The sequence below is a fragment of the Tamandua tetradactyla genome, chromosome 25, assembly GCF_023851605.1.
Source record: "Tamandua tetradactyla isolate mTamTet1 chromosome 25, mTamTet1.pri, whole genome shotgun sequence".
Classification (NCBI taxonomy): domain Eukaryota; kingdom Metazoa; phylum Chordata; class Mammalia; order Pilosa; family Myrmecophagidae; genus Tamandua; species Tamandua tetradactyla.
The window spans coordinates 15,100,081-15,116,062 of NC_135351.1; the positions used below are offsets into that span (position 1 = coordinate 15,100,081).

General features: G+C 46.0%; 1 protein-coding gene across 7 annotated transcripts in view; it reads left to right on the forward strand.

Moving 5' to 3' along the window:
• Positions 1–491: 491 nt before the first annotated feature.
• HIVEP1 (HIVEP zinc finger 1) overlaps positions 492–15,982 on the forward strand; it is a 138,428-nt gene continuing 122,937 nt past the window's right edge. Inside the window, exons 1-3 of one of the 7 annotated variants that reach the window (XM_077143292.1) lie at positions 3,175–3,237; positions 3,721–3,789; positions 7,294–7,437. In XM_077143292.1, coding sequence (XP_076999407.1) covers positions 7,398–7,437 — 40 coding nt within the window. In that variant the 5' untranslated portion in view covers positions 3,175–3,237; positions 3,721–3,789; positions 7,294–7,397. Of the gene's footprint in view, positions 598–3,075; positions 3,137–3,174; positions 3,238–3,663; positions 3,790–4,206; positions 4,270–4,413; positions 4,529–4,771; positions 6,929–7,293; positions 7,438–15,982 lie in introns of those variants that run through there. The other 6 variants (XM_077143294.1, XM_077143295.1, XM_077143291.1 and 3 more) reach the window with 6 other exon arrangements.

Sequence of the window (15,982 nt, forward strand, 5' to 3'; positions counted from 1 at the left end):
ATACACACTTTCGAAACTGAGACCTGAAAACCGAACGAAGCCTCCAAAAACATGCAACGCCACATTATAAGTTTGTGCTAAGGGCGGAGGTGAAATGCATCTAATTTAGGAGGCCTCCTTCTACGTGGTCAACAGAAAATACGACAGGATCCAACCACCTGGTATGTCTAGGATAGGCGATCGCTCCTCTCCATCTCAGGTAACGAAAGAAAGGCGGTGCAAACGCTTCCTTCTCTCTGCGGGGGTACGAAGTGGGAACGCTTTACCGTGACCACCTGCTTCCCTCGCTTGGAACAAGCCTATAAATTGCCAAATCTCTCTATCACTCTAGCGCAGAGCCCACGGCGTAAACCAACCGAGGCGGTGCAGCAGATAACATCAAAGCCCCAGGCAGGGGCCCGAAAGGGGGACGGGGGTGGGGTGGGGTGGGGGGTGGGGGGTGCCAAAGCAGCGGAGGGAACCAAGCGCCTCCCCCTAGCATTTCCTCTCACGCCCACTTCCAACCTAGGAGGCTTTTGGTTTCTGCTTTTGTTGTTTTTAAAATTAAAAGTTAAAACCCAGGAAGCTTTGGATCAGACTTTTTGCGTGGCACTTCGGGTAAGTTTTAAGCTGGGTCCTTTTGTCTGGCGCCCGGCTGGGCAGAGCGTGGGGCGCGCGAGGCGGAGTGGGCAGAGCGGTGCGGGGCAGGGTTTGTCGCCGGCTCGCCCGAGGAGGAGGAGGAGGAGGAGGAGGAGGAGGAGGAGGGGACTCGGCCGGTGGACGGGGAAGCCCGGCGCGCAGCGGAGGGCGGGACGGGCGCGGCAAGACCCGGCACCCGGCGAGAGGAACCTCCGGGATCTCCGCGTGGTGGCGGCGGCGCTGCGGAGCCGCGCAGGGCGGGGAGCCGGGCCGCGGGGCCGCGCCGGGGGTGCGGGGGTGCGGGGAAGCCCACGCCGGCCAGCCGGCCTCTTGGGAACCCGGGCTCCCGACGCGCGGACCCGCGGGCGGCGGGGCCCGGGGTGGGGGTGGGGCCGGACCCTGAGTCCCCGCGTTGTGGCCCCAGGGGGACGTGTGCTGCTCTCAGTGACACTTCTCTCACTGGTACCCACTCTCCCCAGATCTCAAAGGCGTTCACGCTGCCGGCTAGAGCTGGAGCCCAAGTGACATGGGCCCCTAGGGGAGACCCCCGCCTCCCTTTTGCGGTGTATGACCACCCCTCCCCCATCGATCCCGGATTTTTGACAGTTCAAACTGCAGTTCAGCATTCACATTTATCTCCTTTGGCTCAAAATAAACAGAAAAAAATTTTCCACCTTCCGTATATAAACTGCATTTAGAGAAGCTGTATTTAATTTGTCGCAATTTAAGGCCAAACTATTGGATAGCTAAGCAGCATTTCCCTGCATTATAACAACTGGGAAGTTGGAATTGCAGGAAGCAGAATTATGACAGGAAATTGCATTTAGAAAATATAAAAACTAGACTAGGAAACAGTTCTGCGTTGTGTATATTTTAAAGAAAAGTTTAATACTGGGTTGCTGCTTTAGAAAGTTAAATTGATTGCGAGTAGCCTAAGAAAAGAAATCCTTTTACAAATTACAATGACAAAATTAACTTATTATAATTCAACTTGTAGTTTTATTTTAGTTAGAAAGTTCATAGCAATGCTAGATCCTATATAAAATTGTGTTCACAGTATATTTTCTTGTGTTCAGCAACTATTGAGGTAAAAAGTATTCATTCATTGAGTAGTTTTGACTCCTTAAGTGCCACAAAGACAACAATTATCAAGATACCTTAATCTTTATGCTCTGACAGATTATTATTAGATAGATCTTCACATTTAAATGCATGTTTATTTTTTTATTCAAATAACCCAGTTGGGAAGTTATATTACATTCCTTTCATTAGGTTTCATTTCATAAAAGAGGGATGATTATAAAACATTGAAAAATAAAGAATGCATTATTTTATTGCAGGGTTGAAATATAGTATGTTAGACGACATTTCAAATCTGGGCAATTGTTGGATGATCTTTCTCTTATGACCAAATTATTTTTTAATAGGAATACTTTTCCCTTCATATGGCGTTAGTTTGGGTTATAAGGTCACCACCATTGAGAATTCCATTTTAAAATCGTCTCGATTTGGGTGCTTTGAACTTTTCTTAGCTCAAATGAGCTTGAGGTAGGATTTCCTTAGGGGATTTTAGGGGTCAACACTAGCAGGAAAAATCTAGGCGTCTTTGTGGAACCAGCCCCAGGGAACAAAACAATTCTAGACTGCACCGATGGCCAGCTGTCTCAGTGGGTGTACGATCGTTTAGCATTTTTATTCCTTAAAAGGGGAAGAGTTTGATTCAATCCTAGACATTTTTCTGCATCAAAATTTGTGGATTGCCTCATTCCTCCCAAATGTGGGCTGGTACCTTAAGCCAATCACTTTTGCCTGCCTCATTAGGTGTGCGTGTGGAATTTCTGAGCCCCAAACTCCTACTCTTCCTTAGGGCTAACCCGGAAAGCCTTCTCCTATAAGGTCCAGTTGTTTCTGATTTCTTTTCCATAGATTTCCTCTTCTTGCTTCCTCTACTGCTTTCTAGCAGCCGGGGTCAAATTCTGGTTTATGGTAATTACTCCCTCTTCCCCTTTCTCTCCTCGCTCGAGACCCAAGAACAGGGTTTGCTGCCTAGGCTGGAACCCACCCTTTTCCCGCGCCCGGCCACTTCCCCTCCCCGCCCCAAGCTGTCAGTCGGGCAGGCAGGGGTTAACTGCGCTCGCAGCTTCGGCTCTGGGAACCACCAGCGGGCTGTGGAGCGGCCTCTGGAATAACCTTGGCTTTCCTGGCTCTTTTAATAGAACATCCGCCACCAAAAAGTGGTTTCAGTTCAGGGTTAATAATACGTCCCCTTCCACCCTCCAAACCAACACCTCCGCCTCCTCGGTTTGTTTTTTTTTTAAGTTGTTTTTCAAAGTTAATGAGTTTCAAGTTTCACAATGACTTTCCCCTTCCCTCTCGGCGTTGCTGAGGAAACCCCCTTGGGGTCCCCCTCCCGCGCTCCCTCCCCCCTCCCCCACCCAACCCCGGCAGGGGGCGGGGCTGGGAGACCCCATGACGTCAGCGGGCCGGCCCACATCCTGCTTTAGAAAGTAAAGAGACGGTAAAGAGAAACTACGGGCCCCGCCCGTGCCCGCCCCTCTCCCGGGACCAACCGCCCCCAACTGCGTGACCAGGCCAAGCCTCCCCGGGGCCGCGTGACCGGTCGGGCCCGCCCCCCCTGCCCCCGTCGGGCGCGATTCCCCAGCCGCCGCGACCCCGGCCCCCGCCCCTCACTGTCCCTAACCTCGCCCCTCCCCCCGGGCCGCCTCCTTCCGTCCCCGCACCCCCCCACATCGCGTCCCCGCGGCTACCCTGCGGGGCGGGGCAGCCCCCGCCGGGGAGACCCGGACGCCGGGCTCCACGCGAGTGGGGCCGGAACGCCCACCGGCCTTGCCGCGGAGAAGAGTCTGCCCAGCTGGGTCCCGGCGCCCCGGGGCTTGCCGTCGCCCATTTGACCGATCCGATCCACCCCACAACCGATCAGGGCCCCCCCACCCGACCCCTTCCTGGTCGCCGCCGGGGACGCCCCCTCCCCCGCCCGCGCGCCTCCGCCCGTGGCCTCCCCGCCTCCCGCCCCCGGGGATCCCCTACCGCCCCGCCCACCCGCGGGAAAGCCTCCGACCTCCGCCGTCCCTCCCTCCCCAGGCCGCCGGGCCCGCGCTCCTCCCGCGGTCCCTAAGACGCAAAACGTGCCCTACTCTGCCTCGGGGAGAGGTAAAGCCCGCTGCCTCCGCGCCGCCCTCCGCCCGGGCCCCGGGCCCCCGACCCCGACGCCCCCTCCCCGGGCCTAGACCATGCCGCGGCTCCCGACGCCGGCCAGCTGCGAGCGAGCGCCCCCCCCGGCCCCCCGGCCCCCCGGCGCCCCGGCCCCGCCGCGCCCCCCCCCGCCCCCCGGCCCGCTCCCCTGTTTAATATTTCAGCGCTCGGTGGTTCGCTGCCAGTCGCCGGCCTTTGGTGGAGCTGCTGCTGGGGCGGCGGCGGGCGGAGGGACGCGGCCGGGCGAGCGGGAAGAGGAGGAGGAGGTTATGTTTGTGTTTGAGGTTGTCAAGTGAAGGAGGGAGCCCGGCGCCGCCGCCGCCGCCGCCGCCGCCGCGCGGGGGTCGCGGAGACTCGGAGCTGCGGCCGCCGCCGCCATCAGCAGCGCAGCGCCACGGCCGGCAGCTGCGGCCGCGACTCCGGGCGTCCTGGCCGCAGGTTCGACGCGGGCTCCGCCGCGGGGGCGCTGCAGCCGGGGCGGGAGTGGGGAGCCGCGGGGAGGGGCAGGACCACCTCCCCTCGGCGGGCGGGGGCCGGGGGTGTGCGGCGTGCGCGTGTGTGTGTGTGTGTGTGTGTGTGTGTGTGTGCAACCGCCGACCTTGCAGAGGGGATGGCTGCGTGCGAGGGACACTACCCACTTCTGGGCGCCCTGGCGTCTCGCGAGCGGGCCCGAGCCGCGGTCCTGCGAGCCGAGCAGGTACGGAGGGAGCCGGCCTCCCCGCCCGCGCTCCAGCCGCGGACGCATTTTGCAAAAGGCTGGGGGGTGAGAGAGACCAGGCCTCGGCTTCCCAACCTCGGGCTTTGTGGCTTTCTTTCCCTTTCGTTCTTTGCTCCAAGCGCCTTTTTAGCCCTGGCCACCTGGGTAGTTTCTTTCCGGGTTGGGAGTGAGCGCCTGCAGCAGTTGGGAGGGGTGGGGGTGGGGCTGGGCACCAGGGGGCTGGGGCTCGCCTCGGGCTCAGGCTGGGGAAGGAGTTGCTGGCTGGAGAGGGGAGGGGACGGCTGCGGAGCTGGCGGCGAGGAGGAGTTTCGGGGCTGCCGCGCTCGGCTCATCTGGTCGTCCTCCTCCTCCTGCTGCTCTCCGCATCCACTCCAGGCTCCTTCCTGAGCTGGCACTTCCATTCCCCCTCCTCCTGGCATGCGAAGCGCTTTGTTCAGTGCAGCGTTGCAGAGGGGTTTTCCCAGGCTCCGCCCTCCACATTCATTCATGTTTTTTCTCCTTGCAACTGTCTTTACGCTTTTTGATCGTGTCATGTTTTTGCTCCGTGTAGTATTTATTTCTTTCCTGTAAAGGACGGTTTATCACTCGTCCTAGTGGCTGCACTGCTTTGAAAACACCCACTTCCTCCCGCAAGGATTTAAACATGGACTGGACAGCTAGGGACAGTGGGTAGGCAGTGAATGAGGTAAAAGAAAGCTATTACTGATTGGGAATTTGCATATTTTACATTTGTGCTCCGGATCCTAAGGGATCACATGGTTGGATTATAATTGGAGTTCACGCTTTAAAAACTTCCAAATATTGTGACTATTTTGAAGCTGTAAGTTTAACAAGGAATGTAATTAATTAAGGATTCACAAAATTTATTTGGACCTAACATACCTGACATCTCTGTTGACAGAATCTTTCTGAATCGGATAATGGAAGCTTTTTTAGTGCAGGAAGTTGAGGTACCATATCATTTATAGACCATTTAGCACTGTGCTAAATGGTATACATCGTTTTGGACCATCAATATTTCATATTATTTCTCATGCAATTAATAAGTCACAAATATTTTTGCGTAGTGTGGACAGGCAGCTTTATCAGAGATGAAATACAGAAGTTTAACTGTATCCTTCCTTTCCTTCTCTTCTTTCCCTACTATAATAAAACCGTAAATTTCTAAAACCTTGTACCAGGATATTGGACATATTCCATCCCATATAGGTTTTCCTAGGGAGAATTAATACTTGGACAATTTTTGCATGTCAGGTTGTGAGCAAAACATATACATTGTTTAATTTAGTCCTTATAAGAACTCTCTGAGGTGGATACGTATTATGTCTTAGTTTAACAACTGGGAAATCTGATCTTTAGGGAAGTTAAGTAACTTAAGCCTTCTCACACACTAAAGGGTAAAGCCTGGTTTTGAACCCAGTTGTGCTTGATACCAAAACATGTGTCAGGACTTGCTATGCTATACAGCCTCCTAACAAAAATCTGAGTGTAGGTATTATTATGTCCACTGAGGAAATAAAATGCTGGAAGCAGTTGAGTGAACAGGTGCCACCTTCTTTATTTGCTGACTGGCCTTAGGCTGGCGACTTCTCCTCTCCATGTCTTAGTTTTCTTATCTATATGAAATAGGTAAATAAAAGCTACTTTATAGTTATTGTTGGGATTAAATTAGGTAATGTGCAGAAAGTTCATAGGCACACAGTAAAGGCTCAGTAAGTATTCTTTTCTTTTTCAGTACCAGTTATGACACCTAAAGGTTTCAAACACAGCATTCCTATTCTATTCTTGGGCTTTGTTTAATGATTAAATGTTGCTTTATGTTTGAAGTCATCATAATGTGCTTTGCTTACCAGTTTTGCTACAGAAAGTTGAAACTAGAATTTTAGCCCTGGGGTCCTTCAGAGTCTTGGAGAGTGAGGTGGCTAATTTAGGAAGATGGGTAATTAGGTTAGATGATCATAGCTTTAGCATATTGTTCTTGAGATCACTTTTAAAAAAATGTGTAAGTCAGGACCATCCAGGTGATGCTGCAATAACAAATAACTGCCAAATCTTAGTTAGTGTAGAACAACAAAGATCATTTTCTGGTTTAAGTTGCCTGACCATGGTGGGTTAGCAGGAGCTCAGCCCTTTGTTGTCAGACTCACTGCAACAGTGCTGGTCCCCTTGGCAAAGGGAAAAGAGAGTTTTGGAGGATCTTCCTTTGATAATTAAATGCTCTAGCCTGGAAGGGATGCCTTTTTTCTTCCATCTACAGATCGTCAACTGGAGCTAGTCAAACAACCCAACAGGGTGGCAGAAAGTGCTATCCTACTGTGGGCCTGGATGGGAGAACTGGAATATTTGTGGAGCTGCGTTCATAGCAACCACATATAAGTTGTAATTTATGTAGAGTTAACTCTGTTCATTCAAGATGAATGAGTCACCAGCCTTGTCCTCAAAGAGCTTTGAATGGACAGACATGTACTATGTACAGTATAACCCTGTTATAGCTTGATGCTGTACTTTAACTCTACCTGGTCATGCTATTTTAAAGCACAGTTTAGTGGGAGTGCTCAGATATTGGCAAAATGATCTGTCCCATGTTTAACCAAAAGTAAAGTAACCAATTGCAGCAGTGCCCAACTCAGCTCCCTTTTCTTGAGTTCAGATTAATGCTGTACCACGTTATAACTTCTGAAAAGCTTTTCCCTTTGGAGGTAGTAAAACGTGGCTTCTGTTTTGTTTGGCTTTTCCTTTTTCAGCACGTGGATTAATTGATGGACGTAGAGTTTATGGAGCTACCTTTCGGTGACCTGGTTTTTCTTCAGTTTCTGAGAGGAAAAAGGTGCCCCTAAGTCACAAGAAGATGCCTCGAACTAAACAGGTTCATCCCAGAAATCTACGAGGTAAAGCTCTGCATTTTCTTTTACTTCTTAAAAAGAAAAAAAAAATCATTAGGTAGATGGTTTAAAAGAAATCTTACGAAGTATCTCTTTGGTGACCAGGACTGCAGAACTTTAACCTTGTTTCAGAGCAAGCCCTGGGAGCATTGGATCCATTTCTCTCTTGTTCACATCCACTTGTCCTGGACGATTCCTGTCTCTGAGAAGATGCTTAATAAATACTTGTTGAATGGATTAATTGGATTTGACAGAATTACAATGCCTTGCCAGCCATTAGCTGTGGGTACCAAAGGACGAGATGTACTCTCCCTTAACAGGGACCATATTTGGGTCAGGGCATCTGAAATGAACCCAAAGGTAAAGGGTTCGTTACCATCTGGATCACCATCGATTTATGCTTATCTTTTTCCACCCTTCCCCCATACTCCTTTTGAGATTTATTTCTGTATTGCTCTGTAAGTTAGATTAACAAGTTAAGAGGTAAAGAATTGTAGTTGCTGTTTACTCAGGCCATTGTTTGTAGAACTCAGAAGAAAGTGACCTATTTTCCAGAAGAATCATTGGGTCAAAAATATATATAGATCACACATTTCACATAAAAATCTGAAAAATGAGTGTTTCTCCCTGACTGGGAACTGATATTTTAATATTAGAAAACTGTGCTAATTTTAGCATATTGTTTAAAAAGATTTGTATTGTTTTAATGTGTTTTATCAGGTGAGAGTAGCAGTTTTTGACATTTAACTTCATCAGATAAGAGGGTAGCAGTTTTAAGCAATAAATTGATCAACAACTCCAAACTGAGTTAAGTGTGTTAAATTTACCATTATAGGGGGGAAAAAACCCTCAGGCACATATAAGATAAGAAATGACCTAAGAATCAAATAGATTAACTGAAAATGTTCCTTTGTTGAAATAAATTTGACCAGTCAACAGAGGTGATATCTGACTGTGTCATCATTTTGTTGACCTATTCGGATCTGAAAGCAGTGTTTGTTTCCTGCTAAAAGAGAGTGCTAGAAGTCTCTGATGGCATAGGTCAATGTCTAGACCCAAGTGCAAATCAGTGATTATAGTACTAGTGTTTAATGAGGTGGGAATTTTGATGGAGAACATTAAGTGTTATGTGTTCAAGTCAGATTTTTCAGAGTCCTATGGAAAAGGCTGAAAACGGAACAAGTTTGTGTGACTCCCTTATTAGCGTCTGACCTCTGTAAAGTAGAGACTTTGTATCATTGCCTGCTGTATACAGAGCCTCCACACCTGAGGGTATCAGCTCAGGTGGGCACTTGGAGCCCTGGCCCCTGCCCTATAATTCATCTGTCCAGAGGGACTCATTGTTCCTGATTGACACAAAGGTACCAGATAGGTTGGCAGCTGCCCTGGCCTAGCCTAGATCTGGGAGCTAATAGGGGCCTAGATATTGTTGAAGAAATGAATACCTGAATGAGCTCAAAGTATTATTCATTCGGTCATAAATATTAAGCATTTTCATATTTCAAATCTATTTTTATGTTATTCTTTAGATAATATTACTACACTGAGAAAGAATTTGTAGACCATTAACGCTTTTCCTTTCTGTATCAAATACATGTTCAGCTTGACAGAGAGTTGTTGAATGCCTTCATGTGTCCACTGCATTAGGTTTTAGGGATAAAAAGATCATGAAAGTATGGGCCCTGAAAGCTGCAAGGAGTTGAGGGGTGACAGTTGGGCAAACAGAGGAGGCTGGTGCAGAGGTCTGAGGATTGCAGAGAGAGGCTTCATATTGGGTTCCAGTAGTGGAGTATGATGGCAATAATTTAGGGAAGACAAAGTAATACCCAAATTGGGCTTTTAAGGCTAAGATACTATCCAAGGAGCTGATAAGACAGAGCAAGTTCCTCTCATCCTGGATTGGAGTTTGTGAAATAACTTGGAGAATTGTATCTACTCTAAGTTATTCCCCATTGCAGCATAAGAAGTCAGATTCTGGGGGGAAAGGAGGGAGGGAGAGAGGCAGAAGGTTGGAACTGGCAGATTACGAGGAAGCATCACAAAGGGCCATCAAATCTAAGTGTAAATTTAGTATGTAGAGTCAAAGGTCTTAATAAGAAAACTTGCTTGCTTTTTGAAACTAAGATGTCTTCAGAGTTTTCAAAGTTCTGAAATTACGTTGGATTCTGGCCCATCAGCCAGAATCTAGAAAGTTCCTCAGCCACTAAAGAAAAGACTGAAGTGAATTAGCACAAGACAGCATCCAGATGTGATGTCGATGGGACCACCAGACTCAGCAAGCTCAGGGAGTGGAGTGACTTCTGTCCGGAAGTGGAGGAGGACTTCCTGGAGGAGGTGGTAGTTGAGCCACTTTAGCTCACTCAGCTGAGATGGGGGAAGGTGAAACTGTGTCAGTTGAGAAAAATGGAGGAAGCATAAGCAGGAAAAGCACTAAGGCATAACACCTTTAAAATTGCTGCTTTCCTTCGAAAGATATCCTTGGGGACAATTTTGGGGTTGATAATGAAATAAAAGCAAATAAACATTGGCTACTGAACTTACTGTTTTTATTTAGCATTTATTTTGTATTTGTATCGATTCAGAATATCATCTTTGTTTTGCTTTGCCTGTCCGCCACGAAAACATATCTGATCAAATGGATGAAACAGGAAGAGAAGAAATCAGAAAACCAGAAAGGAAATTATGATCTAGCTTGCTGCAGTGAGCTCAGGGCTCAGACTGCTTCCACTGGTGGCTAGGGGTCTTCTTCAACCTATCACCTATTTCTAGGCTTCCTCGGAAAATAATTTGTGCTTATTTTTCTTGTATTTGGTGATTCAGTCAACATTGAAAGATTTATACCTTTAAAGAAAAGCTCAAATTATATGTTTATTATGCTTTCATGGCAGTTTTAACTCTTCAGATATAACTGTCTTTGATTTATCCTTTGTTCTGCAGCGGGAGGCATACCCCCGTGGCTGTGCAAAGCACAGAATAAACACAGTATAACTTTGTAGAATGTGAATTTTACTTGGGGGGGAAATGTATCTTCACATACATATGTACGGGAGTGTCTGGCTGTTATGTGTGTGTATGTATGCATGTATTAAAGTATTACACAAGAATTGAAAAGTACAATGCAGGTATCTATTGTGAAGGAGTATACAGAAATTTGCGCAGATTATCAGGTGAGGTTATTAGCACAAGCTATGCTCCCATAAGGAGACGGGGTTTTGACTTCTCTGCTATTGGGGGTTCCTTGGTAGAAAAGTTTGAGAAGCACCGATATATTACAGGCAGGGAATAAATCTGGAGCTCACTGAACTGAGACAGAGTTAGAGCTGGATGAGCATACTGTCCAGTCTGTAAGAACTAGGGTTTTGTGGAATTCTAGGCTCTTCACCCTTGGCCACATAAGATAGATAGAATCTTTGTCTTTGGAGCCTACTTCCCATTTGCAGAATGCAGGGTGATGTTGCTAGTACCGATGTGTCCTTCGTGAGGTTGAATAAAAATGTCTGAGGGTGCACGGTTGATTCAGTGGTAGAATGCTCACTTTCCATGAGGGATACCTGGATTCAGTTTCCTGACCATGTACCCACTCCCCCACCCACCCCCCCAAAAAAAACAAAAGCAGAACAATTTCTGCGAGAACTTGAGCGTTGAGAAGAGAAGCTTGGTGTTGCCTGGCTGGTTTGCTGTGATGTACAGGAGCTTGTGGTGAGAGACCAGGAGAGGGGGTCATTGCCCCCTGCCTTTTCCCATTCCTTTCTGCCACACTTGGGAAGCATGGATTGGAGGAACCAGTGGCTTGCTGGCTCCGTGTCAGTCCTTGAAAGGTAACTGGGCGTCTTTGTGCCATGCTGGGCATCTGTGTGACTTTGTTGCTGCGCTTCTGCAAAAGAAATAGGTGTTGCCCATTTCAATTGTACGTAGGCCTAAGGTTTCAAAGACTCATTGTTGTGTACTTTAAGATTGGAAATCAGTGTGGAAAATATTAAGTATTAACCTTTGGCAAAACATATTTTGAGAATTTGGTGTAACCTTTTTTTTTTTGGTTGAATGCCTTTGGCTCTGAGCACACAGCAAAAAAGAGAACTTTTTTCCCCTCTGAGAGCCAGCTTTATTATAATGAGAGTAGTGCCTAGGTTGAAATCAGATCCCAGCTACTGCCTCAGTTTCCTTGGGCTGCTGTAACAAAGTGTCACAAACTGGGTGGCTTAAAACAACAGAAATTTACTGTCTCATAGTTCTGGAGGTTGGAAGTCCAAAGTGAAAGTCTGAACAGGGCCCAGCTCCTTCTAAAACTTGTAGGGGATGGTCATTCCTTGCCTCTTTCTAGATTCTGTTGTTTGCCAGCAATCCTTGCCGCTCCTTGGCCAGTAGACGCAGCATTTCAATCTCTGCCTCTGTTGTCACATGGCCATCTCTCCCCCTGTCTGTCCCTCCATGAACCTGCAATTTTATATAAGTGTCTCCAGTATGACCCCATCTTAATTGATGACATTTTCAAAGGCACTCTTTCCAAATTAGGTCACATTCTTGGAAGAGGGGTTTAGGACTTATGCACACGTTTTTAGGGGACACAGTCCAACCCATTAAGAGCCACAACATGAGTGTGGCCAAGGAAGCTTTCCAACTTGACCTTCTTTTTTCTCCACAGTATCTGATGAATAGTCATTGGCCATTTCACTTACCTGAGCCCAGCATGGAAATCCAGCCTTTCTGGAGGGCCTCTTTCCCCACCCTAATTTCCATCCCCCTAAGAAGATATCTTCTTTTCTCTTCTCCCACTGTCAAAATCCACCCCCCCCTCCATATGCACACACACTGGTGCTCCTCTGCTGGCATGTGCGCCTGCCTCACTGGGTTATGATATTGGCGTGGTAAGTGTCCTATTACAGATCAAGCATCTTAGCTGGGTCATAAATTACCTGTCCAAAGAGAACTGTAGAGGTCATCTATGTGCTCAACCAAAGAATATGGACATGTGTTAGCTCCTGAACACACTAGAGAGTTAAGATTGAAGATGACTTGCCCTCATGCAATTTTAAGTTTTGACCGTTGAATTGGAAACGCTTCTTCAGTTATTTGGTCACCCCTGATTGAGAAACCCATTACAATGTAAATTTCTAATTGCCTGAACAGATAAGTCAAGTGGTGGTTATTAACTTTCGTTTTACATGAGGTTTCACTATAGGATTTGTAGAATTTATTCCTCTACCACACTTAATTGCTCGAAGAGTAAAGAGCTTGGGCTCCCACCATCACTCGCTGGCTGTGTAGCCTTGGGCAAGCTGTGAGTGTTGGCTTCCTCATCTATAAAATGGAGATAATGTGTGAAGATTAGATGACATGATCCACGGAAAGCACTTGGCACAAGGCCTAACACAAAATAAACACTCAATGCAGAGGCCAGCGCTTTTTATAAAAAGCCAGTCCACTGGGAAAACAAAGGTATTGTTGCATTTGCTTTGTAAACAGGGGAATACCTGGATAAAATCTACAGTGGCATTTGGAGCCTGCACAGAGGGGGCTGCCTCTCTGTTCCCTGTTGATAAGTGACACATCCTGTTCTTGGAACATGGGATTTGGGCGAGAGAGGGGCTCATGCAGAAAATAAATTGGGAAGGAAAATTCTTACCCAGTTGCTGCCTCCTTGAGTTTTACACATAGCCTCATTCTGACCTCACCTAGTTCTTTGACAGTGTTGAATGAGGTTTATTTGCTCTGTTTGCGTCCAGTTCTCAGGAGACTCTTGAGGTCTTCTATTTTATTACAGTTGAGCTGCTTTTAAAAATGTCGATGTCATGGATCATGTGGGGTTGAAGTGTTGTTGTCATCACTTGTATTTTAGGATCTGAGACAGGTACCATCTCTCAGTCCCCTGCTCCGTGTCTGTGGGAGACAGAAAGAAACCGCGCTGGGTTTTTAGGATTAATCTGATCAAGAAGAATATTTTCATCTGCTATCAATGTGTGCTCTCAATCCAGTGATTGTTTTGTAAACTCGTCTACCATGAATAAGATTTTATGTTTACTTGTTATGTAGGGAGTACCTTGTTAAGCTTATATGTAGAATAGGTTCGGTTTTGGTGCTGTGCAGGTGGAATCCCAACTGTTTATGCAGTTTTTCAATTTGAATGATAGGTCAGCATTTCCATGCAGACAGCCTTCAGATTTGAGGAGTCAAAAATCTTGAAGGGAAAACAGCCCCATGTCTTATTAAAAAACAAATCTGTATATGACAATCGCTAGAAGGGAAATAAGTAATAACTTTTTTTTTAAAAAAAAGCTTTTGCTGATATAGACGATAGAGCAATTGTAGTTATTAGGAGCTATCATGTAAATAGCCCACATTATTTCATTTGACTCATATAAAAATATGAGAGTAGATTTAGTATAGCAAGCTTCCCCCTCCTTTTCTTGGACAGATAATTATTTTTTAGCTCATGTTGGGATCTTATTTGATGGCTCTTGAATGCTTATTAATGCTAACCAAACCATTTTCTTTTTAAAAGCAAATATAAAATGCAATAATATGATTAATCAGAGTAGTGATTTGATTTTAGAACATCTCTGTGCAAAATATGTTCTGATGAGCTATAATTTTATCTTGCCATAGCATGGAAAAATACATAATGTGCACAGAATTGCTTATCATATACAGATATTTTTAAGCTCTACGTTTAGAATGCAGTGTAATTGGAACAAGGCTGGGCTAAAGTTGACTCGTGTTATCTGGAATAATATTTTATGAATAAATTAAGTGCTTTATTTTTTCTAATCACAAATTTAATTCTTTAGAGACATGTTAGTAAAACCCTTGCATAGTGATTATGTGCCAATTACAAATGCTGCTAAGGTATTCTTATTAGGTGCTTGACTTTTATAACACTTTTAGCCATTATTCAGTATGGCGCAAAGTATTAGAGCCAAATAGGGCCCTTCCTTCTCAGTCCTCAAGCCATTCTTTCACAAGGAAAGTCTTTTTGGCCCTTAGGCTTATATTTGGTACTGGATTGCATTAACTTTGACTCTTTTAAAAAAAAAAATAATGAAAATTTCTCAGCGGTTCTTACAAATTTCCTATGATCAATTTCATTCTGGAAAATGTTTTAAGGCCCTGCCACCATGCGAAGGTATTTTAAAACTGTATCACAGTCACAAAACAGTTGTCTGCTATGTAGGTAACTGGAATGGCAGTTACATAGTATGAAATAGGACCATAGTAGCGTAAGAGTTATAAGTACTTAATTGATAGGAGGCTCGATTTTGATGGTACTTGGGGGTTTATGTGCACGGAATTTTTCTGTGTTAGAGCCTGAATTTACCCAAACATACCTATTGTTTTGCATTTTGAAGGGTGCTTCAGGCTTCCACCTCTCTCAAACTTGCCAGTATGGGAAAAAAAGATATAATCAGCATCTAACAGCTTAATACTTACAGTATCCATGCGGGTTCAACACATAATTGGGGTAGTGTTCGATAGCTTTGACTCTTATTAAAAAGTGAAAGAAAAGTAAAGAAAACAAAGTGAAGAAAGGAAAATGAGCTGAACTGATACACAGGTAGTTGGAAGGTGTGAGGGCTAAATGCAGCCAGAGGGTTCCCTTTTGGGCTACTATTTCTTCGGATGCCCTTGGTGAGAAGGAATGAGTGTTAGTTGCAGCTGGAAGGGTGGGTCTTGGAGGCCCTTGAATTCGGTCTCTTCATTTTACAGGTGGGAAATAAAGGGGCCCCACGAAGTTTACATAAGCTGACATTGAGCTGCTCAGTTGTATCTTGGTAGCAGAGTTGAGACGATCTTTGAGGAATGTTCTTTCAATTTTTTTTCGTATCAGGCTGTTTCCTAGAGTTGTGTATGATTTGTTGTGGGCTGGTGGCAGGAAGGAGGTTGATTTATATCGTTTCAGTGTTGACAAAAAGAGCTAACCTCTCCACAGGCCTGCAGTTGGCTCCGTTCGCAGTGCTTTCTATATGTCCACTCATTTAATCCTTACAGCCACGTGAGGGACAAACTATGATTATCTCTGTTCTATAGATGTGGGAGTGAGACACAGAAAGGTTGTCCGTTGCCCAGGATCACACAGTGAGGTATCTCCAGAGACTTGACTTTAAACCTTCGTGCTTATACTTGCTAATGTTGGCAGCAGAAAAATCTTTGCTGATTGCTAAGAGTTTGGAAATGCCGTCCATCCCAATTATGAAATAACGCTTGTTAAGTCCTAGCACTTAGAAGCTGAGGTTACTCACAAGGTCAGAATTTGAAGGATCTTCTTACCTCCTCTCAATCTATAATTGTTGAAAATCCATTTCAGAGTTATCCGTGTCTACACTACTACCTTGAATGACTATCACAGGCAATTGGGGAATTTCCACATTCTCTAAGAAAGAGAGAATAGTTTTTCCAAAAGGTGTTTGCTTACGTGCTTTGCTTAGTTGAAAGTTGAGATGACGTACTTAAAACGGGGAGCAGCAGCATTTCAATGGCAGTTTCAGCATAACAGTAAACATTTCAGACATGAAGACTTTGAAATTATTTTTGGGACAACTACTGTAAAAACATTAAA